The sequence below is a fragment of the Cygnus atratus genome, chromosome 11 (assembly GCF_013377495.2).
Source record: "Cygnus atratus isolate AKBS03 ecotype Queensland, Australia chromosome 11, CAtr_DNAZoo_HiC_assembly, whole genome shotgun sequence".
Classification (NCBI taxonomy): Eukaryota; Metazoa; Chordata; class Aves; order Anseriformes; family Anatidae; genus Cygnus; species Cygnus atratus.
Genome location: NC_066372.1, coordinates 11,687,555 through 11,712,038, shown reverse-complemented (window position 1 = coordinate 11,712,038; position 24,484 = coordinate 11,687,555). Strand labels below are relative to the sequence as shown.

General features: G+C 42.7%; 1 protein-coding gene across 2 annotated transcripts in view; it reads left to right on the top strand.

The window, feature by feature from the left end:
* Positions 1–24,484, top strand: part of HOMER2 (homer scaffold protein 2) — a 55,268-nt gene that overhangs the window by 16,102 nt on the left and 14,682 nt on the right. The window contains exons 1-3 of one of the 2 annotated variants that reach the window (XM_050712973.1): positions 3,939–4,043; positions 4,991–5,147; positions 21,103–21,234. In XM_050712973.1, the coding sequence (XP_050568930.1) occupies positions 4,039–4,043; positions 4,991–5,147; positions 21,103–21,234 (294 nt within the window). In that variant the 5' untranslated portion in view covers positions 3,939–4,038. Of the gene's footprint in view, positions 1–3,938; positions 4,044–4,990; positions 5,148–21,102; positions 21,235–24,484 lie in introns of those variants that run through there. The other variant, XM_035554745.2, reaches the window with a different exon arrangement.

The window sequence follows — 24,484 nt, the reverse complement described above, 5'->3', positions numbered from 1 at the left end:
AGCTGTCCCTTGCTAGCCCTGCCTGTCGCTCTGGGCCAGTCCTCCCATCCACTGTGCACAACAGATACTCTGATTTTCTCTCTGCCCTGATACTGCCTGGCCTGTTTTGCTCAGGGTTGCTGCTCTGTCCTTCCAAGTAATTTTTGCGATGGAAGTTGCTGTGTTTGAAGGTGTGTTTGCATTTCAGGACCAACAGGAGCTGACCAGGTGCAGGAAAGTGTCCCACCAAGGAGCAGACCCAGTTTGCAGGGCAGTCATCCTGCCACCCCCAGCCTCTGAATTGTGTGGGAGCTGTTGTTAAAGCCACCAGCAGCATCCCTCTGGTCTGCGAAGACTGTTGGTTTTTACAATAGTCGCTTTTGTTGAGTGGTGAATATTCAACTATTGATTTAGATTTTTCCACTCATGTAGTCAAAAACTTCCCAGGGTGAGAGATCTGCTACCAAGCCACCCTCTGATGTTAGCAATAGCAAAGCTGCGGAGAGGAAATGAGGCGATTTAATTTTATTTCCAGGCTCGCTACTGGCTCTGTTATACCGGGATGCCATCTCGCTCTTTATGGCTGCTTCCTCAGGTGTAAAATGGAGCCATTACCACCTGCTTGCTCCATGCTACCAATTTTGCAGTCTTGCACGTTGGAGCAGGCTCTCTGCTCCTGATGGCTATGTGTGCTGGCAGCCGGCACCCAGACTTGTGTGTTGCATCTGATGAGATTTGACTGACCCGAATTAATTAGCACATGCCAATTTGGGAAGGTAGTGAGCTGCCTCGTTTCGTAATGCTGGTTTGCTGCTATCGCATCTGTAAAACATCCATGCTTAGCTTTTGCCTCTGCCCAGCTTTTTGCTGCATTACCTGATGGTGACAATGCATGCCTGAAAATCCCAGCTGCTTTTGCACGGAGAGCATGGCAGCACTGGTTAGTTTTCAGACAGCTGAATCTTGCAGAGGTGTGTAAACAGCTTTATTTAAAATAAAGCAAAAATACCCCCCCTCCACCTGCTGTTACTATATTTAAGTGAAGGAAGAGGTGCCCTGCCCCATGTACCTTGCTCAGAAAGCTCGCAGGAGCTCACAGTGGGGACACCAGAGGATCCCTGTCCCCTGCTGGCAGGGAGCTTCTGATCACTGACCCCGTGGTGATGGACACTGAGTGTGTGGTATCTTGGGGCGTTGGGCTGCTCATGACATGTCAGGAGGATGTACTCATGCTGACTTGAGCACGTGTGGCAAGGTTGGCAGTTCGAGCAAGGACAAAGTGAGCGTCAGCACTAAGAAACTAATTCGTGTGGTTTTCCACTGCCTGGAAAGACTGGTTGGAGGACAGCCTTTTGAGAATTTGTCTTTTGAGAAAGACAAATTCTGTGTGCCGATTACGTGTGATGATGTGACTATAACTCTGTGTACTTTTAGGTGCACTTGGAGGCTTCTGAGGCCATGGGGGAGCGCGTGGAGAGCTTTCTGCTCTCAGGGTGCAGGATGGATTGGTTCAGGTTTGTTTGGGACTGAGGGCACCATGTTCATCAGGCTGCGTTTAACAAATATATTTTTTGTATGATGATCAGTTGCAGTGATGGGGGCATGTTGCAATGTAGGATTTTATCTTTGTACCTACTTTTCTTCTTTCTTGAAAGACCCTCATTATCTATTGCTCATTGTAGCAAATCACTGCAGATCTGTCAGGCTGTGTAAAGCTCAGCGCATGCACAAAGGTGGCCCGTAGCGGGAAGCACCACGTTCCAAAAACTCTACTCTGCCGCACGGTCTGGAGGTACGTACATCCTCCACCAGATGTCAGCTATATGAAGATGTATTTAAAGGAGCTCGTCACACACTCGTAAAATTTGGCATGGTTATATGTTAACAGAAAGTGGCACTGTACCTCACTCAGCTGTGGATGAAGTTAGTTAGCTTTAGAGCCTTAGTTTTTGCTTTTATAATTCCTGTGAAAAGGTTAGTGACATATTCCTTAATTAATGGAGAATGATTGCTTATTATGTGAGGTTTGTCTCACATAACACAAGGATGGAAATTAAAAGTCAACTAAAATAGATAAAACCACGGCTTGAAAATTATTATCATATTTATAAAACATGCCAGCCACATGTAATAATAAAGCTTATCAAAGTGCATTCTCCGTCTTAATCTGCGTTATTAAACAAAGAACCATTAACTATAATTTAGGTCTCCATTTGCTAGATTTCAAGCTGCTTTGCTTGAAACACTGGATATTACTGTCAAATAGATTTCTGAACAGATTTTTTCTAAAGAGAAATTTATTTAGTCGATCATTAATAGATTTGAGATTTTAAACATTCATAAATTCTCTGTTTTTTGATTTACAACTCACAGTTTGGGTGCCTGGCAGAGCCAGTGCTTCTCAACTGCACTTTCACATCATGACCAGGTTACAGGGGCTCACACACCAAATGACATTGCCAACATTTCAAGCTAGCATTGCAGCCATTTTTAGCATAAAACCTGATAAATCTTGGCTAAAGTGAAAAGGAAAGAAACTGTGGAAAACAAAGTCATTTCTTAGTCATGGAAGTGCTTTCCTGAATATCAAAGTTTGCAAGTAATGTAGTGAGGCATTGATGGAATAAAGCATCAGTCTGGAGGTCTCCAAGGCCATGGTGTAGTTTAGGAAAAAAAAAAAAAAAGGCTAACAGCATTTCATTGGAAAATTGAAGTTTTATAGTTGCCTGTGTGTTCTTCACTGGCTGCTGGCATCGCTGACAGCGTAGTGCAAGGGGAAGCCTTTGTCGTTGTTGAATAATCATAAGGATTAGAAATATAGTCGGCTTTTGTTTTTAGCTTTTAATGACAGCAACAAATGACTGGATAGATGGCTATCTCAAGTCCTGAATGTTGTTATCCATTAATTTACCCACTCAGATGCATGTATAAAGCCCTCACTGCCAGCGGTAGCTGCTACAAGACTCCTGAAGGAATGGAGATAGATAGTTGTTCCCTTTGTTCTGCATTTGTTATCTCCAGATTTACTTTATATGGTTGCTGCTGCTGCTTCAGAGAGGCCAGGCATAATTTTAGCAGTATTTTCTGGTATTGTTAAGGTGAATTAACAGAAATATGTATATAAAGTTATTTGTGAGTTGGGCTTTCATGAAGGAAAAGTCTGAAACTTTTGAAAGTTTAGGCTGTGATATATAGGTCATATTGCCATTAGCAAAAACAATTAATAATACAATCCACTACAAATACAGAGCTAAGTAGAAGGCTAAATAAATTCAAAATTATTCTTCACTCAGAGAATGTACATATTTTTTAGACCAAAACAGTAAGTAGCTTGGGGGAAACCTCCCTTGCTTAACCCTGTGTAATGTGTGATGGAAGTATCTAAAACATATTATGGAGCCCCGGCCCTGCTTTTCTTCCAGCTACGGACTGCAGTGACAGTAGCATGGGAAACAAGAGGCAGATTCCCTGCGTTACTGGTAAGGAGGAGCTGAAGTAAATGATGCTCCTTCACAGCTGTGACATGACAGTCCCCTTGTAATTTAAATAGAAGTATTTTACAGTTTGGCACAGCTGTCTATCTAGAAGCATGCATGGCAGCCCCTGAAAAATGTAAAACCTTGCATATGTCTTGCAAGGAAAAAAAAATGTTTCGTTTTATCCCTTCTGGGGCATTATGGGGCTTTGCAAGATCACACCAGCCTTCCTGAGCTAGCTCTGCAGTTAGATTGCTTCATCTGTGTGATGTTTATGAATTGTTTCCCTCAATTTTATTTAAAGTGTAATGATCAAGATTGTGCATGGTGTTTTGTACAGTTCCCACATACAGAACCTGAACTTGTTATATTCTAAAAAACGTAGAAGTGGATTTAAAAGGAGCTGAAGATTGTAGAAATTAATAAAAATATAGTTCCAAAATGATGGGACTGAGAATAACAGAAGAGAATTATTTACATGGATATGAAAGAATGACTTGTGAGAGAGAGATCATCTGGACTTTCACATACCTACCTTCATTTGCTTTGTGCAAAATTCAGCATAGCAGCCTTCTCAGTTTGCATGAGGTAAATATTTGTGGGAGTTAATAATGGAGTCTATTGCAGTACAGTTGTTTTTGAATATTGTCAGAATTCTATTAATGATAAAATATTTTGTATGGGATAAGAAAATATCATGGTACACTTTATATATACCATTATATACTGTAGCTTTTAAGAACAAAAAGCATAAAAATATATACCATATATATTTATATGAACACGACATCTTTATTTGCAGTTCACTTTTTCTAAACTTGGATTAAAGGTAATAACTTGAGGTGAATTTAGTTTTACAGCCTTTGAGTAAGTCTTAATTCTGATCTGGATGGCTTGGTGTGTATCACCAAGTTCTTGTTCTTTCAGTCCTGCATCCTCTCCGCTCCTACATGTGGTTTGCATTGCCACGTGTTCAGGGTGGAAACACTGGTCACAAAATGTTTTTGAGGAGCAGTGCTGGTTAGGGCTGGGGTGCCGGGGGCCTTACCTCAGCCCTGGCATGGCCCCTTGCACTGGCAGGGCCTTGGGCCTGTTTCTTCCCCACCTCGCTCCCCAGGCAGATTAACTGCATTTGCATCTGATGAGCTTTTCAGGCACATCCACAAAATGGTGCAGTTCTCAGGATAGAGTTAGTACTTCAGGAATGGCACCCTGCCTTTGTTTTGGTAGCATTGTTGGTGCCTCTGCGGAGGGGTCCTGTCTCTAAGCAGGACCGCAGCTCGCAGCGAGGAGCAGCAGGAGGAAAGCCAGCCGTGTGGGGTTTGTGGTTCTTAGGAAAATGTGTGGATGGGGAAGGAAAGCGCACATATGAGCATCCTTTCCTGGAAATAAGTGTTTGGAGGAAAAGGTGGGTTACACAGCGTAACAAGAGGAGGAAAAATTGGCCTTGTGCTGCCTGGTCAGGTCTGGGCTTCCGGGACATTTCATCTTCCACAGACTCATGCATCCATTTCTCCTGTCCCTCCCTATTCCAGAGAACAGCCCATCTTCACCACCAGAGCCCATGTCTTCCAAATTGACCCCAGCACGAAGAAGAACTGGGTCCCCGCAAGCAAGCAGGCTGTAACTGTTTCCTACTTCTATGACAGCACGAGAAACAGCTATCGGATTATCAGTGTGGATGGAGCCAAGGTAGGAGGCTGATGGTACCCCGATGTGTTTACTGTGTGGAGAGGATCGTGGACGTCAGCCCTGGCTGGCGATAGACATAGATGGGCTGCATTGAACACATAAGTTCATAAATACTCACTTTTTTTTAATATATAAACCATTGTGGACAGTTGTAGTGACAACTGAAAAAACACAGAGCAACTTAAAAGTGATTTTTCCAAAATGAATTGACCTAGACAGGATTTTATCACCGACTAGTTTGACTTCAGTCCTAATGAGCCAAGAGCTTTAACTGCCAAAATTTTGTCTGTAGCACAGTATCTAAACACACCACCTGTGCTAGGTAGATAACAGTGTGGCCTTTTTGGTGAAAAAATGTTCTTTTTAAGGGGAACAAGGAGACAGATATGTGTAGACAAGAGCTTTTGATTTAAATGCCAACTGCGTATTCCATTTTGCATGGTTGAAATGTTTACAGGTTAGCACTTAATATTCTACTGCTTTTGCACTGAGGTTCATCAGCCTTGGGTGACAAATTAGGCGTGTAGACATTCCCTGCCGCCCATGCTTTTTCTCTTACTCTGTTTTGCATTCCCAAACAGTGTGCTGAAGTATTTCCTGCAAGAATCCTGGTCACTTGGGTTGAGTGGGTTGCTCAGACAACCATTTTACTACCTTTAGCACCTTCTCCCTCTGATTCGTCCCTCCAAACTAACTTGTAAGGTGACCACTTTCACGTAGTAGATCGCAAAAGTGTAAGGTAAAACATTTCACTCTTGTACAAAAATCATTGGTCATTTCTGTCATTTCAGCCAAAGCACAAAATACAGAAAAATGAGACAAGTTTACAGCCTGCTCATCTGTGTTCCTGTTCAAATTAGGGTGTTTAAAATGTCACCATCCTGGGAGAGAGCTACCTCAGAAATCATCCCTCAATAAACCGCTTTTATCTGTCATGCCTACTTCACATGCTTGTTTTTCCAAACATCCCCTGTGCTGCATTTGGTTATATATTGGCTTATAAATCAGCCAAACCACCTGTTGAAATTGATGGTGATGTTCCATTGAGATAGGTACAGCACGAATACATTGCCATCATTACGCTGTCAGTGCCGGCGTGCTCAGCTCCAGAAAGCTCCTGGTTTGCTGGGGAGCGCCCAGCCCTGCGCAAGCTGCTGGGGTTGTGGGTGTGCGTTAAGAGCAATTAATGAAAAGCAAGCAATTATTGCTGTATGTGTTGGAGTGGGGGGGCTCAGGGCAATGCATTCCCTCAGCTGGAGGGTCCTGCCCAGTGCTGCAGGGCGTCCAAGCTCCACTCCATCAGCCCAAAAGACACCGAGAAGGAACCAGTCCCCCCGGTCGCGTGTACCCCGAAAGACGGAGAGCCTTTCCCCATTAAAATTCTCTCCTGTGGCTTCCCGAGCGAGAATCAATCACTCGCCACATGAATTATTCGTCTTGTATTGAACCTTTGCTGATTAAGGAGCAGGTCGAGAAGAAATGGTGCCTCCACGCTTGCCTCTGGAGAGTCCCATTGCCTGACGTGTCTGTTTAAGAGCACTGATTTGGAAAAAGGACGGTGTTTGTACCCAGCTAATGATAGAAGCTGCTTTTTTCCCCTCAAACAACTATTGTTTAGCATTGTGACCTACTTTTCTAGTCCAAAATGAAGCCTGGTAGGACTGTGAGGAAGAATATAGGCAGCGCTGGTTGGCTTTGTCCTGCTTTCCATGCATCTCACTTGTTAGAATAGAATCTTCGTGTGTTGGCAAGTATCAGGCAGATTAGCATCGCTGCAGGCAAAATTATCCCTCTTTTAATGACAAAAAGCCGAAGCTCAAGTGAAAGGAGGGACTTGGGCCTGGAGGGAAGGTGGAGATGAAGGACACATCTCTTACAACTCTTCATCCTTGTCTTGGCTGCAAAGTGGCTGTTCTAACAGTGTGGGACAAACACGTGTGATGCACACTGGATTGAAGAGAAATCTCATTTAAATCCAACTCAGATGCAGCTGTTGGATTCTTTTTTAACCTTACGTTGACTTAGATAGCAACAATAAAAATAATTTAAAATTATTAAGAATATTGGGCGCTTCACTTAAACATTGTTCTTACTCAGTCACATAAGCTTCAGGCATTCAGTGTGTTGCCCTGGGCACTGCGTTGAATTGCAGGTGTGCAGAATAAGATGTGGCTGCCGAAACCCTCACTGTCCTACAGAGCACGGGGCAGGCTGCATGGCATGCACCAAAGGCATGCTCAGCACCCTCCTGAGGCTCCGCCAACCTGGTGGGCTGTGCTTTGTGCGTGGTGACAAAAAACCCTGCTGAAATGCCTGGGGAGTCGAGCAAGGAAAAGTGGCTACCCAGGATTCATAATAGCTTTTACCATTTTAATTCCTCTCTGGTTCCAAGGCTAGGAGAGAATGAGTTTTATAGTTCCTACATCTTTTACAGAAAAACAGGTGCTGTGGACAGTAGATTACAATTTATAGCAAAAGATTTCACAGATAGGATAAATGCATGCACTGGATGATGTTAATCAAGATACCATTACCAAACAAGGGAATACATTAGTGTATCTTTTAATTACATTATAATTGACTTGTATGCTGTCGAGAAAGTAATTTCATAATGATGTTTTAAGAAGTTTCCAGCCAGAGGCTGTATAAAGTGCAGCATAATGAGTGCTGGAGGAAATGATACACTAAAATGCAAGGGCACACACTGATCTGGAGTTAATGAGACAGCCAAGAAACTTTACCATATGAAAGTCCCCAGCATTGTGGGCAAAAGTCAAACCTGTTGAAAAATGACAAACTGTGGCAATGATACAGGGAGAACATGAACTCAGAAGTGCCTGGATGCTCTGCAGTGTGTGGGGGAAGCCATGTGCAAGGCTCCTCATTAAAAGTGACCTATATTATGCAGCTTTTTAGAGGTGAAAAGGAAGTTTGAAAGCATGGAAATTGCACAGGCCGATATCCTCTGTCATCCTCTGAAATAGTGCATGGCAGTGTCCTGACCGGTGAATCTGTTTGTTTTTATTTGTTATGAATTGGAAATATGCATTATCCAAGCCAAATAGATGAGGGAGAGGATATGAAACTTGTTTCCATATAGAGTTTGAGAAAGAAATGTAACCCTGTTGCACCTCAGAAACAAGCTTCTGCCCTCAGTTTCAAATGTTCTAAAGTTATATGCCTATAAAACCTGGGATTGCAACAGCATTGTTTTTATATTTTGAAAAATAAGTTCTTAATAAGGAACACATAGCTATCTTTAAAACTTAATATCCAGCAATAAACTTGAGAGTGGGACATTTTGACAGCTGCAACAAAGAAAACTGAGGCAGAAAGAGTCATCTCAGGTGCCTGTCTGAAGTTGTTGCTATGGGATGTTTAGTCAGATGGCCAAAAAAGAATCAAAATTGGGGTCAAAAGACTAATAGATTGCAAAAGTAGTTTTGATAAATACATGACACAGAAAGAAGGGCTTTGTGTTTCAGAGAAAAAAAAGGTCGACTGACACTCATTCCCAGTTGCTAGATGATTTAAAAGAATTTATTACCTAATGATTACCTTGAATATTAAAGATCAGCCACTAAATTGGACATAATAGTGCTAAAGTATTGAAGAGAGAATAAGAAAAATTGCTGTGCTGGGAAAGCAAAATCAGTGGATCTATTTCTGAAGTAAATTGCAGTCAGTAAGAATACAAATACGGGCCAAATTTTGCCAATCAATATTCATATACTGTTACCCAAATTGAATACAGTACACAATACAGTACGGTGAAGCTGTTTGGTTGTTAAGTGGAACATATGCCCTTACATTAGGATCTGTCAGGGCACATCCTGACAAGAACGGCCAGTGCGTTTTGGAGAGCAGAGTGAAGCGTACGGTATCAGAGCCCCAGCAGCTTTTGGTAGCTGTTATTTGGGCCAGTAAGAATGGATGATGCGTAAATCTGCTAATCTTTGGTGTATTTCTGGCTGTCTCACTTCCTGTACCAGGCCTAATTGGTACCCGATGTAATAGCTGCTCCCCCCCACCTCATGACCATGCTTTTTCTGTACAAGCGAATGGAGGCTGGCATCCTCTGTACATTTATAGGAAATTCTGAATTCTACCAGTTCTGTACGCAGAGATTCAAAACAAATAATTTCCTTTGCCCATGGAAATGAAATCATTTTAAGTCGGAGTTGTTAAAAATATTCTAGGGTACTTTGCCAAAAGGTGACTCTTTGATTTAAGGAGCTTTCCTTCACAGGGAAAAAAAAATGCGGGGTATAGTAACATGGATGAAATTTCTTCATTTGGCTAGTTTATATGTGTGTGGTTTTTTTTCTTGCATTGACGTAAGTTCAGCCATTAAACCAATATCAACTGTTTCTCAGGAAAAAACTAACAAGTAATTTAGATATTACAAAGTTGGCACTGAATTAAAAGCAGGCTTCTGGCAACGTGTGCCGTGCAACAGCGCTGCATTGCTACGGTAGCCTTTAACTGTATCTCTAAGACCTCAGGGATGTGATTTGCAAGGAAGAGTGGTAGGAACAACCCCGACAGGGGTTGAATCACATTCAGAGTGGTGGGTTTGCTGGTCCCGTGCTGGGTGAGCTGGCAGGAGCTGAGCAGCAGGCAGGGGCATCCAGGGCTGCGGCAGGGCGAGCGTGGGACCTCCCAGCACTTCTGCAGCCTTCACAGCGCTTGGCTCCATTGTAAGCAGATAATGAGTTGTGTAATTTGGTACTGAAATGATCAGAGGGTGTTTTACTGCCTTGGGTAGCCAGAGAGGTAAAAGAATGTTAGAAGTGACCTCAGAAGGTGAAGTGTTCCCTCTACCTCTTTCAAAGCTCATAGAGAAATCCTAAATTAAACGTTATGATTTTGAAAGGTGTGTGTGAGCAAATATGTGTTTTGTCAAAGGGACGGAGATTCTTTTATTTCCCGTTTTGCCTGCCCTAGTTTTACACACTGTCACTGCCTGTCACCCATGTCGTGTGCTGCCGGGGTCAAGCTGGCTGCCCGGTGCCTGCCAAAACGCTGAGAGGCCCTGCTCCTCACCCTGCTGGCGGTAGTACTGGTGAGGCTGTCACTTCCAGAGAGACCCTGCTGGTAAAATCTGGTTAAATTAGCAGAAAATACTTCTTATTCCATCTTCACAAGGCTTTTTTCACTGCTGAGTAGCTGAGCTGGATATTTCTTTTTTTTTCCAAAAAAATTTATTTTTTTTTTTCTGCCGTGCTCTTCTTGCCCTTCATGTCATTTCTTCCAGGCTTCTTTTGTGGTTGTCCCAGAAGGATTGCTCACCATAAAATGGGGGTCATGAGCTCCATCCTACTTATACTTCTGACACTGAAAACCAACATGAAAAGGCCCTTTCATCAAGAGGGCAACATGTGACACTTGCTACTCTCTGAGGAGCCCCAAAGGCGCATCCCAGCTCAAGAGGGACACTTTTGGGGTAAGGCAGAGGAGAGGTGAACAGGCTTTGAGCTCTGGAGCTCTGAGTGATGCAGTGTTCCTGATCCAGAAAGCTTCACGTGCCAAGAGATTTCCAGTACTGAACTAGCTCAGTACTATAATACAGAAAAATGAGTGTATTTGGTTGCTTTCATCTTCTCTTTATCCCTATCATAGTATGTTAAGTATATCTTGAACTATTGCAACTAATTTCAACATGATCATTAGCACTGGAGTTGATCCTGGAGCCATAACAGAGTAGTTCCAACAAATGGAACTAATTAACCCCCACATAAAAAAGAACATCTTTTGAAATATGAAAACACAGTATAAAACAATTGTAATGCATAATTCTGTCTTCCAGTGTGCACAGTTTGTATGTTATAATAAACATCTTGCTGCTTTTCTGCTAGTGAGATGACTAGTAAGTGAAAACATCAGTTGTGGCTTTATGATCTTTATAAATACGTAAATATAATACAGACAAGTACTTTGTAGTTGAGATAGCAACTATAATCATACCTGTGTGTACATATTAAACTTCTGCAAATCCATATTAGAGCCTTTAAAATGATTTGATGCCATTTAATCCACTGCCATCCGATCAGTTTGCTTGGTAGGGCAGCTGCAGTAGGGCTTTTCCCACTTCAGATTTCCAAGCAGAAGCTGGAGGTGGGTGCTCGTCTCCCAGACAGCTCCTAGCACTAACTGCACCACACAAAGTACTTTGGAAGAGATGCCTGAACAGTCTCTAGCTGCTTCTCACCATCCCTTTTGGGCTTGCTGTTGCTGTAAATAATGAGGCTGGATGGGGTTGCTGTATGAGAGGCAGCTGGTGGTTTTGTAGCGAAGTTTTCATCGGTTTTGTGTGATGAGCAGACTAAGAGCAGGAGAGCATCTGTCCCGCCCTGGGTCATAGTGCACCAGTCTAACCCTAGCTGTGGTCTCTTTCACTCAGTGAAACAATTCACAGTAAAGAATTTGTATTTTTGCTGTGCTGGTTTTAACATCTATTTCCCAATTTCATTTAAAGATGTAGAGTTGTAGTGAGGTTAACTTCCAGATTTGTAGCATCACAGTGAAGGGCTTCAGGAGGGACTCTCAGTTTAAGGGAAACTTGCCACCAAACACGAGACACAACTCGTTCAGCCTACGGCATATCAGAGAAATGTGAATTTTGGGGTGACACCAGGAAAATGCCTCTGATAATCTGTCAGGCAGTGAGTCACTAAGCTGGCAGATGCAGCGTGCAAATAGAAAACAAAATGCACATTTAAAAATGAAGATAAATAGCTATATGCAGCCAGCACACCGAGGTGTGCAGTGGGTCCTTCTGTTGCATAAACCAAGAGTTCATATTCTTAAAGACTTCTTTGAAATAAGAGTGAATGAAATTAAGGTAAAATGACAACCCCCAGCGATCTTTAAATATTTGTGTTATCTATGTTTGTAGTGTGCCCCGCTTGACTAAGCTACTTATGTTTTTGTTTCTCTCTAGACGTTAAAATAACTTGAGAATATTTTCTTTGAAGTTTGGTGGTGAGGAAATACGGCATAAGGGAGAAGCAGAGCTGTCAGCCAAACATGGGACTACCCACTTGCATCATCCTTTATTTGCTTAAGGTGATATCAAATATTCAGAAATTCAGCGGTTGCCAAGACTGGTTTGGATAGGTAGAGCTGGTAACGTTGGGTGCGCTTGTTCAGGCAGGTCCTTGAGTGAGGGGGAAAAAAAAGAAAAAAGAAAAAAGAAAGTGCTGTTAAGGCTTAACTGCAGCAGTTATTTCCGAATTGCTAATACCAGTGGAGATGAGCTGGGAACGGAGGGAAGCATTAAAAATGTTTGTGCAAACAAGACCTGGGGCTGTGAGTGAAAGAGAGCTTGTCAGAAGCTGGGAAATGGAGCAAAGTAAATACTAGGAAATGTGGTGGGTCCCCTGAGACTGCATCAGCCACAAGTCCTGAGTGCCTGCTGAAGGTGTGTTTTGGTTGGAGCTGTACAACTCGTATCGCTTCGATGTTTCTCTGTTAATCTCTTTCCAAGTTATTACATTTGAAATGTGAAAAATCCTCTGCTCATTGTCTGGATTATTTCTGGAAGGAAATCCTTCAGAAGCCAGTTAGTAAGCTGAGGAGAACAGATAACACAGTGCTGGCAACAGCTGTACGTTTGACAGAAGAATGGAAGCACATCTGCCACTGCTTGATCCTATCTGGCTGATTTTCCTCCTAGCCTCTACAGTGCATGCATGTGCCACAGGCCCTGTGGAGAGAGCACACACAACTGAATCACAGCATCAGTGCTGCGGAAACCTTCTCATAAACACAATTTATTACTCTTTAAAAAGTAAAAGTTAAAAATCCATGCCAGCGGATTTCTCGTTGCACCAGCAAACAGGGAGACTTCTGTCTTGACTGGTTTTCCCTTTTTATAACCTCTCCATAAAATTTCTTGGAAAAGCTCTGTTTCAGGTGACAGCCCTTGATTTTAGCAGAGCTTTTGAAGAATCTGTAACAATTTTTTTGAGAAAACAATCCATGACTGTAATGAGGTGAAAATTGAGAGGAAAAAAACACAAGATTTTTAGTAAGATCATCAGCACAGGCAAAACGTGGAAGAGTTTGCAGAAGCTTTCCCTTACCTTTTTGGTTTCATTAGATATACAGAGCAAAACCTTGGGGATAGGTGAGTTTTTACCTCATTAAAGCTTTCATACTTGCTCACCAAAACTCAGGGAGCGTGGTGGTGCTCAGCTTGGGTGCAGGCTTTGCAGCGTGCTGCTTTTTTCCTTCAGAAGCGATGCTGAGGGGGTTGGTGCCTGGAGGTGGGCTGAGCACGTTCTGTCCCCTTGAGCTTTCCTCAGCTTCATCCCAGAAGGACCTTGCCTGATTTGTTACAAGAAGCTCTGCCTTCTCTGCATTATATTAGGGACTTCTGTCAAGAATTGCAATGAATGCAGCACTCGTTAACTGTTGGTTGACTAATATGAGATTTTTACTCCCTCTTTTTTTTTTTTTTTAAGTTCAGCTACTGAAAGTAATAAAGGATGATTTCTATAAGCTGTGCTTTATGAAGCTCTAAGGATTGCTTGTCCAATGAAGCAACTGCATCAATTATTTGTTCCCTTCTACCCCCTGCTGTAGTGCCAGAGGTATATAATACTTGGAAATCCCCACTCTGAGAGTTAACGTATCAGACGTGCTAATCAAGTCATGCCAGATGGAGTTTATAAATAAACTACACTGCATTGTGTATTCTTAAAATTTAAGCATCAAACATAATTCAATGTAACATTTTGCTAGTTCAAAAAATATAAATAAATAAATAAACAACAATGAAGCAAACAACAGCAACCAAAATATATATCACTCCTTCCTTGATTCTGGATTTTGGGGTTGCATCCAATGGCAACAATGTTGTTAGTTGGAAAACAAGGAATTGTATAAAAGACTGTCAACCGCTAAAAATGAAATGACATCCAAAGTTGGCTCTCCCTGAGGAGTGAACAAAATGATCTCACGAGCCCCAGATAACCTCCACGTACCTTTATTTTCTAACAGTAAAATAAGCGATGAGCCATCTCTGAGGATGCAGAAGGGTTTTTATTTTACATTGTCTCATGGCTACCGCATATCTTCAGTTAGGTTAGCGTGTTGTTCCTAAGTGTTGCCAGACCTGATTGCCCATGTCAGACTGTCATCTAACCGTGACCGCTTTTGTGTGCTTTAGAAGATGCCAAGTAGATCCTGTCCTCTCCCAAGAACAGTGTACCTGTTCTTCGTGGTCATTCCTCATGCCAAGGGACACTTTTCTCCAGATTTCAGCAAGGCAGCAGTAAACTACGTCATTGCTGACTGCTCATTGGGGTGTGTGGGTTATTAATCAGAATAGAGGAGTTTTTAAGGATGCCACTTGGCCATGGACTTGTCATTCTTCCCGTGTCATACTGCTCATGTCCTACATCCCTGCTCCAGGCTGCTGGCTTCTCCTTCCCAGACATCATCTCAGCCTTGTCTTTAAGTAGTATTGGTCATCTTTTCTTTGTCTGACTCATTCAGTTTCTGCATCTTTAACTACTCCTACCTTTTGCAAGTGCTATTGTGACACATAAGCACTAGGACAATTTGGGATCCTGGGACAAGTCATTTCTGACCTCTGCACAGGGGCCTTCAGGTTGAAGAGAATCGCAGGAGGATGTTGTGAGGCAGCTTCAAGGATGCAGACAATGATGTGTGCTTAAATGCTTCATGTAGGCATTCAGTGATACTCTACACAAAGACAAGATGCTTTATTAAATCCTCAAAAGCATGAATGTGATATAACTATGTATTTTTTGTTGTATATAACTGTAGATAAAGCAACCTTCTCCTCTACCCCATTTGTAGTCACGAGGAAAAAAAAAAAGGATCTCCACTGGGTTCTTCTCCAATCTCTGATAGGTTAGAAATCTTTTTTCTCATGTGAAAATAACACACAAGCATATTGGTCTGTACATTTTATTAAGCGTTGCATGAAATTCCTGGGTAACAATTTGTTCCAGAGCAGAGGGTCTGAAAAGCCTTGCTGTAGCTTTGCTTCATGAAACAGCTGCTGGTGCTCTGAGTCGGGTGGGTGGATGTGTGTGCTGTGCCGAAAAGGAAGAGAAATTCTAGTCAGATGTCAAAGCAAAAATAGGAGATTTTAGAGATTTAGACTGGGTGGAGGAGGTGGGAAACCAACTCTGCAGAGATGTTAATTACCTCAGGAAGAAAAAGAGCACAATGGAGTAGGTGTAGCAGGAGATTTGCTTAATAGAATTCACATCACTGTGAACCCACTTTTGTTGCATTTAGACAGGTTCTTGGTGAGGACTTTACAACAGAAATATTTTAATAGAGGAAAAACAGTTATTAGTCTTTTTATCTGGGGGGGAAGGTATTTTTACATCTCTTTTCATAAAGGAGGCCAAAAGCTACTTCCACATCCAAGTCATGCATGTTTTTTGTTTGATTTGTTGCCTTCTGGGGTTAAAAATGAATTATGCTGGGGATGGAAGGTGGATCTCTAGGGGAAAAAAAAGCTAAATGCAGCTGTAGAAACGTCCCTTTTCCATGCAGAGCAAGCAGCAGCAGCAGCACGTGAGAGGTGTTACTCACAAAATGTGAATCTCCTCTCTGTAGGGGGAGTTCAGGCTGAAAAGGAAATGCTTTGGACTGCAGCAAGTCCTCTACAGCTTCTGAGGAGCCCTGGCATCCTTCTGGTCGCAGTGTGTGTGAATCACTGCGCTTCCCTTTCCACTCCTGCCTCCTTAGCACTGTGCAGTTATGGAAGCTTTTCAAAGCCATGGATGGGTGAAATACTTGCATCCTGGTTAACTGGGTAGAACAGAAATTCTTGAAAAGCAGCGGCTGGCCTGGCCTGCCAGCACTGTGGGGGTACAGTGCTCAGTGGCTGGAGCAAGAGGCTGGCAGTGGATGTCCTGGCAGCTCCAGGCCCCCCAGTCATGTCCAAGTGATACAGTGGAGCAGGAGGAACAGAAACACTGAGAATTTCAGTGGTCTTTTTAACATGTTTATGATGCTTCCAATCTACTAAACCCCTACCCTCAGCCTGTCCCAGGTGAAGCACCACCTATGTGGCAGATGCAGCAGATAAAGCAAAGCTAGAACATGTGCAGATGCTGCTGTTTTCCCATGCCTTTTTTTTTTTTTTAAGGACCTTTTACAAAGACTTAGCAAATAGGGTGGGGAGACAGATTTCATCATATCTGCTGGCCCTGATTTGTAAAAGAACCATACTTAATCCTCCTACGTTACAGGTTCACTGTTTTGGCCAAAGGCTGTTCTTTCTTCCGTCCCAAGTTCTTGCTATGAGTGTATCTTTGTGCTTCTCCTGGTCCCCTCTGGTAGAGAGACTGAACTGGGAACACTATTTTCCTTTTAGTAGTGCTGTCCTGGTTAACAGTGCGTGTGTCTGTGTGCTAGCTTTGTAGGACTGGAGAGAAGATGATCTGACATCTTGGGGTCACAGCTAAGCAGTTTACTTATGCAATCTGATGTGCAGGTGCTGCTACAGACTGCAGGTTACTTTTTTTTTTTAATTTGGAAGGAGACAAAGAGCTCTAAACACCACACAGGTTAGCACCTTCCTCATGATGTGATTTCACTCTTGTGTAATCTGCAGTTTCTGCCTCCTTAGGCCAGTAATACATTGGTGAAAAGACATTGCATGTAAGTCTGGAAGTTGTCAGCAGAGATACAAAGCATGGTAGATAGCGAAGGATAGTGCAAATCATGGAAATGTAGGTGGATAAATTCTACAAAGGAGTTGCTGAACATTTGGGATAGAGGGAGAATTTCTCAGCAAATCCACCCCATCTCCTTGTCTTCACATCCGGGGTCACAAAGCACTTCTGATTCGTGTCGACTTGGTGAGCTGGAAGAACCTGCTGAGCCTGTGATCGCTGTAGCCAGAGGACTGGCAGCTTCCTTCCCTCCTAATTCTGTTTTTAGACTGAGATACATCTTTACTGAAGATTAGCAGCCTGGTGGGTTGGGGAAATTAAATTTCACAAGGGCTGCAAACTGGAAAGCATATATTGAGAGGTGTGAAAATGAAACAGGGAGGTTTTAATGTAGTGACTTCTTAATGAGTAGATACTATGGTCTTGAGCCTCAGGGCTTTTCTGGAGGTGAGGTTACTTCAGAATAAAAGCTGATGTGATTTTAAAGGGGAAATTCCAGAATAATTCCTAACTTGGCACTATTATCTCAGAATAATCATCAGTGCGGTGTTGTGACACAGGTAGTTTAGGAAGGGACCCTTTAAATACTCGAGGAGTCCCCTAAAATAAAAGGCGGCTGTGTATACATACACTGCTCATAGGGTATGAGCGGTGTGAGCTGCCAATAACAATTTTTCTTCTGCACAGGTCATCGTGTGACCTCTCTGCTTGATTTATTTGGCAGTTTCTCTCCGTGGGAAGGCAGCAAGATGGGTCTGTTACAGCCTCTGAGTGTTCTGCTCTCCACCAGCTTATTTGCATTGCTGTTATCTGATGAATATGCCCGGTGTGTTCCTAAACGTCTGGAGTCATTGCTGGTTGATGTAGCACTACCTTGTACTGTGAAAATTCTTCAGTGTCATCTTTAAATAAAAATTTAGATCTGTCAGGATTGTTTTTCTCCCAAAGGAAGTGAAATTAGTATGAGATTTTATTTGGCTCGTGCAGATATATCAGGAATGTTTGCCATCTGATACACTGGCATCTAGATGAGAGCATAGGCAGATTTTTTTTTTAACCACATGTAGACAACGCAGTCAGTGTGATGAATGAGTTTATTATTCTGTATGGTGCTTATTATATTATGCTCCCCTTTGCCTTTGTCTATAGGGAGAACTCTTTAACCACTTCAGGGACTGACTGCAGTTGATTAGAGAGCTGCGTGGCTTTTGAATCCATTCCCCTGGATGAAAGTCCACAAGTTTATCCAGTTTTCTGATGCAGCTGGAATTCCGACGTGTTATAGGAATGAGGACTGACCACAAAGCTGTCTCATAAGAGCACATTTGAATTGATGAGTGGACTCTTAAAGGATTATGGTAATGGATTGCAGGTAGGGGTGGACAGGAGCCTGGGGGGTGGGGTGCTCCTTCTGCCAGGAGCAGCTTTCAGACAGTGCCCTTGCCCTCCTCCGCCATTCCTCTCAGCTCCTTCTTCCTTTGAAAGTCGAAAATTCTGGCTCATCCTTGCATCAAAAAAGGAGACCTTCCTGCTGTGGTTGAGCACCCTTGGTGCGATGGCCACAGACGCCTCCCCTACCTCCTCCCCAGACTGGAAATGTTGTTCTGGAGAGAGGGAGGAGTGGTCAGGAGCATAGCCCCCACTCTTGAGAGGTTAGCAGGTTTACAGGTGAGGAACTGAGTGCTCCTCCAGTTCAGTGTTACAGCATCTTCCTGCGAGGGTGATGGGGTGAGGGTGGGGAGGAGGACCAGGTGGGCAAGTGCAGTGTCCCCCTTCTCTGGACTGTTCCTGTGCAGCTCTGAGTTAATCTCCTAAACTTTTCCTTAGGTTTTCACTTGTCTGCAGGAGTGCAGGATGTCTGGAGTGCCTGACTGACAGAGAGGGTTTGAAAAAAAGGTAGAGCTGGCTTCCAAGCAGTTTCACTAATTGCAGCTTATTATAAATTTAACAGATGAACTGTCAGTTTCTTGAAGGTGTGTGATCACCACAACCTTTTCTTGGATTCTGCGCTGGCTATAGAAAAAAAATTAACCTCTAAGGTGCTAAGCTAATGTGCTTCATCTCTGTGCTCAATAAGATGTTTCACAGTTTACAATTTGCAGGCTTCTTTATTCTTCTTATCACTTCTTTGATAATATTGGACCGTGGTCTAAGTGATCTCTTTGGTGTGTTTTTTCTATTTGAATTTACTAAATTATTATTTTAGGAGGTATGGAAGAATGTTGCTGTTCTCAGAGGCTGCGTCTCATGGAGGACACTCTTGCCTTTCAATGAGGGGTCATTTTATTACTTTTTTTCCCAAAGATGGCTAATTTGATAGGCACAGAAGGACTGAAATAATACCTTTTATCACTTGAAATTTCTGGGTATTTTAGAGCTCCTAAAATAAATTCAGTAACTCAGGAAAGCAAGAATGTTTAAGTAGTTCATCTGTCTGACGTTAGATTTTTGAGTACACATATAGTACTTTCTTTAAAGTTTTGGGAAAACATCCTGATTTTTCTGGGTTGGTGGTAGCTTTCCCTCCCTTTCTTGTGACTCATTGTATCATACAGTCCTCATATCGTCATCCTCCCTTTGAATTGTCAAAACCATACATAAAGTCTTTGACAGCTTTGATTTTCTTTTAATTTAAATCTCTGCAATTGCGCTTAGATTTTATATTGGCTGCATTTCTGCTGTGTGACTCAGCTAGAACAGAGCACATCTGGGCAGCTTTCTTTATGCCTCCACCTATGAGACAGCCACCCAAAAACAGGTTTCGTCTCCAAAAGCTCATTTCTATACAGTATGTGTCAACCAGCACTGGTTGAAGAAGTATCACCTCTCTCCCTTCTCGTCCCAATTCTTCCCATGAAAAAAACAAAACAAACAAAAAAAAAAAAAACACCACCCTACTTCAGGAGCATCAGCCACCTGGCCGTGCTCTGCTTTGATCCTTTTGGTTGAAGCTTTCAGCGACAATGTTTTCAGACTGCTTTTGAACTTGGTCTGAAGCGACTCATTTTGCATGAAAGTCATTACCTGTGCTCGTGGCAGGATGTTTGTTGGAAAGTGACGGTGCAAAGCAGGGGGAACCACTGAGGTTGAACAAGTTCTAAGGAAGAAAATAAAAGCATCAGCACAGGGGTCCGAAGTTAAGGAGGGGATGGAGGCAAGGAATGCTCTTTCTCTGGTAAATTTAATTCACACTTTTTGCTAAATGTAAGAGAGAGTTTAAGAAAAAAACTGCTCAGAATACATAGTAAATGATGTTGCCAGGATACTTCCTGATCATGTTAATTAAACTGTCCCACAGTTTTGGCTTAATTACTGCATAATTTGCATATTGGAAATGATGGCGCGCATTACCGAAGAAAGCTTGTGTTCTGCTAGGAGGAAGAACATTGTGCAGGAATTCATTTCCAAGCGAAGGAGTCTCTAGACTCATATAACGATGTATCTGGAAATAAAGTTAAGATTTTTGATAATGAACTGGCATATATCTCATTCCTTTTTGTACGATTACATTTTATGCTTTTTCTGGTCGGTTCCTGAGAGACTTTGTCCCAGTGGCCTTCCTCCTGTTGGCTATTTCTTTAATTAAAAGAGCCAGTGCTGCTTTCAAGGCTGCTGAACCAGATATTAGTTAACTTGTGTAAAAGTGGCAGAATATTTATCTTGAAGACGCCCACATTTGAAACTGCATATGCATTGTTGGTGACGCACTTTATAACCTTCCCAAGTTAAGCTCATTGTTAAGCTATCAGTTTCTCCTTGTCTTGATTTTTTTTTCTATTTCCCACATGTGTCTGGCATCCCACATGTGGAGGCCTGAAGCCAGATGGGGAAATGCAGAAATATCTCCTTGCTTCTCCAGTTCTGAGGCAGATGCTGCTGGTGGACACCAGGCTTGGTGCCTGGCCAGGCAGTGGCAGTGGCTGTGCGCTCCCACACTGAGACTCCAGCTTTGAAATGCTGAAAAAAAGTGGATTTTGAATCTGCATTTCTGCCAGGGTGGTTTTATACCTCCTGTCCCTGCTATTGCTTTGTGTTCAGTGGCGTTCCTGCAGTGGTGTTAAACTGAAGGACCATGATGGTACTTTGGAAAAAGAAGACAAGAAAAGATCCAAATTCTTACATCCAGTGAGACAAAATATGAAACTGTTTGTTTCGGTAAAAATTCTTTGGAATGCAGCAATTTCCCAAGTCAACCTGCTAATTGCTTTGAATGATGTTGTTGCTAGGATATACATTTCTGATGTGGCTTCTGCTTTTTAATCCTTTTTTGATCTGTTTCTAAACAGGTGATCATAAACAGTACAATCACACCCAACATGACCTTTACTAAAACATCACAGAAGTTCGGCCAGTGGGCGGACAGCAGAGCTAATACTGTGTTTGGTTTGGGCTTTCCCTCTGAGCAGCAGCTGACCAAGGTAACGGGGCGCGGGGAATTTCTGCACAGGCTATTTTGTTTGCTAAGAGTGAAGAACTGCATGTATCCATCCCACCTCTTCCAGACTGGATGTTTCTGCATGTCCTTTTCATCCATGGAAGTTGACTATTTCCTATATTTTTCTAGCATCTGTATGTATAGAAGCAGGCTGTATTGCAAACTTCATGGTCAAAACCATAAATTAAATCGGATCACTGACAAAAGTACTGCTGTGGTGATCTTGATCTCTTGCCCAGTGTGGCTGAAAGCATTTGTGTTTCCAGATGTTTGCAGAAACAATCCAACTCTGAAGTATTTTGTGGCATCTCCCTGGCCTATTTGCTCATTTCTGCAGAGAGCGGCACTAAAAGCAAAGTGAACTACCCCTGTCCTGGGACTGCTGGCATTCAGCCATTGATTTTGGCCCAAAGCTCCTGGATCCTGGCGCTGGGCAGGGGATGGTGGGTGTGGGCAGAGCTGGGGGACGAGCAGCCAGGGAGCTGGTCTCAAGTGTGGGACCAGGGCTGCAGCCCCCAGAGCTGCAACCCCCAGAGCTGCACCCTGACCTTGGTATTAACACAGGGCTGCTCTGGGGCAGGGACTGGCTGCAGCAGCAGGCTTGGAAAGTGTAGGGCTGCCTCTTGTAATGAATAACCAGCAGTTCAAAATACACTCTCTGTCATTAGATTAGTGGTCTTGCCAAGTGCTCATCAAATGGCTGAGATGTTTTTTTGTTCATGCAACAAAAAAGAATTACTTATCTAGCACATAGCTGACACTTGAAGCATGGCTACTTGGCACCAGGTTTTAACAGTTAACTAAACATTGTGTCCTTGGGCATGGCACGCAGTCTCTCATGCTGCTGTCCTCTTGCATGCTTTGATTCAAAAGGAAGCCTGAGAACAAGAAGTTTCTTGTAGTGTCTAAAATACCAGAGGCAGGCCACTGCAATTCAAGGAAGACTTTTAAGCAATTGAATTGCTACAGGATTTTATTATTCTAAAAATATCTTACCAAGTTCTTGCAATTTCCATATAACTGGATTTTTTTTTCAAGCGTTTCTTAAATGCAAAGCATAGTTTATTTTACATGTTATTTAATTTTTGAACTTGAGACGTCCATAAAGGTGGCATGGCAATAATCTGCTATCCTGGGATGCTAAGGCCAGCCTATCAATCACATGCAAAACTTTCTAAAAAAGGAGATGTTGGTGACAGTTATGTTTTATGATTCTTAGACTTAATCAAATGTAGAGGAGTGCTCAGTTCACCTGTGGATATTCTCCATTCCCATGACAAAGAGGCATTTATAATAGCTAAATAAGCAGTATGGAAATATGGGAGGGTTAAAGTAGACATAGGGCAATAGTTGGTTTTGAGTAACAGATAAGCATGATACAACGCCACATTTGGACACCAAATGAAAGAATTAGCACCTTTGGAGGTCCTTGCACCCTAATGAGAGATTTTGCCATATTCTCCAGCACTGTCCAAACACACACCTAGAATAAGTTTAATGCTGGTATTAGAAATACCAGCCACAATGCTGGCCACTACGATGTGAGCAGACAGGAACGGATCTGATAAAAGTACTGTGTGGGCACAGGGGCCTCAGGAGCAGCTGTGCTCCCCTCCAGATCCATTTGCACATCTGTTTGCACAGTGTGACCTGCTGAAGGGCCTGTTGCCAGTACTACAGCCTTCTACTTGCAGGAAAAGCTTTCAAAACCAGCAGAAAGACTGTTTCTGGCCAGAATATTGAAGAGAGATGGCTTAAGGGGCACTTCTGAAAATGGCTTAAAATGATCTATTTAAAAAAAAAAAAAATCTGATGGTTGTCTGTCTGGAAAATGTTAGAAAATCTGTCTTATTACTGCCATGCAAAGCAATGGGACAAAGATATCCTTTATCATCGTGCTCCTCAGTTTAATTATTAAACCATTAGTACAAAAGATCAGAGATGGTGAAGAGATTAGAGAAGTATAAGTGTATTGGGAATAGTAAAATCAAGTTTCATTTTATTCTGATGTCATTACACTCATAAAAGATACAAATAAAAGCTTGCCAGCTTTACTGGAAATAACTGAAGCTTTTAGCCAGGGGTTAGGAGGACATGCTAAAGCTCCTCTAAACCAGAGATCAATAGCCTAGCTTAAAATAAATAAATAAGTAAATAAAACTGAAGAATATCTGCTGAAAACAAAGAATAATAATGAGACATGAGAAGAGGTTAGCACACCTAAAAACTTCTGCACTTTCAAGCATATTGGCTGGCCTAATAAAAGATAATGCCTCTTTCTAATGCCTTGCCTCCCTGGAGACACTTAAGCATTAATCCATACCTATAGGGACAAGCAGTTCAAATTAAACATGAGCCATTAATGAAAACTGCTTTCAGTGACCTAGTAACCTAATTGCCATTCACATTGACCAGGAGAGTCACAGTGTTTATAGTTAATGTCCTGCTCGGGGTCCTTTTCCCTCCCTCCAGCACCCACTGCTCTTTTCCCCCTTCCTGCCCCATGCCTCAAAAAGGTCTCAGGACATTACTCAAATGTTGCTACATGAAAATTGAAGCAGGAATCAAAACAGAATTAATGGTGCAGCTGGCCGTGATGAAGAGGCAGGGCAGATGCTGTAAAAGTAGTGATGTGTTTTGCACACCAAGCTGTTAAGCAAAATTTCTGCTATCAGTCAAGGTGCTTTGGCACAGACATGATAATCTGAGGAGCTGGAGGTGGCCAAGGGCATGGGGATGGAGATTTATACAGGTGAGAAGCCCAGCAAACTCAGACTTTGCACATCATAAAGTAACAGCAGACGGCTTCTGGGAAGCACCAGACCTTAAATTTTGATTGACGCATGTGTGTTTTATGCGTGCGGCATGCGGTATTTGCCCAGCAGGGCGCAGGCAGCCCACCCTCGCCCCCAGCCCGACCATGCTAGCAGTGCCCTTGCTGTGCTGCAGCAAGCTCCCGGCCGCTTTCTGCAGCAAATGCTCTCGTCCCCTGCTGGTCTGCCTGGCACTGAGATATGTATGGGACTGCTGCGGGCGGGAGCAGCTGCTCCACGTGTCTGACACCACCACAATTTGTCAGGAGGAGACATAAATGCCAGATCAGGAGCTTAAAATTTACATGCACATAAATAATGCTTCTTAACGTATAAAATGCTAAGAAGGTCTCTCTCTATATATATATTTCTCCAGGTGACAGGCTGGCTGCAGATTTGAACAGCTTTTAAATAATCCGT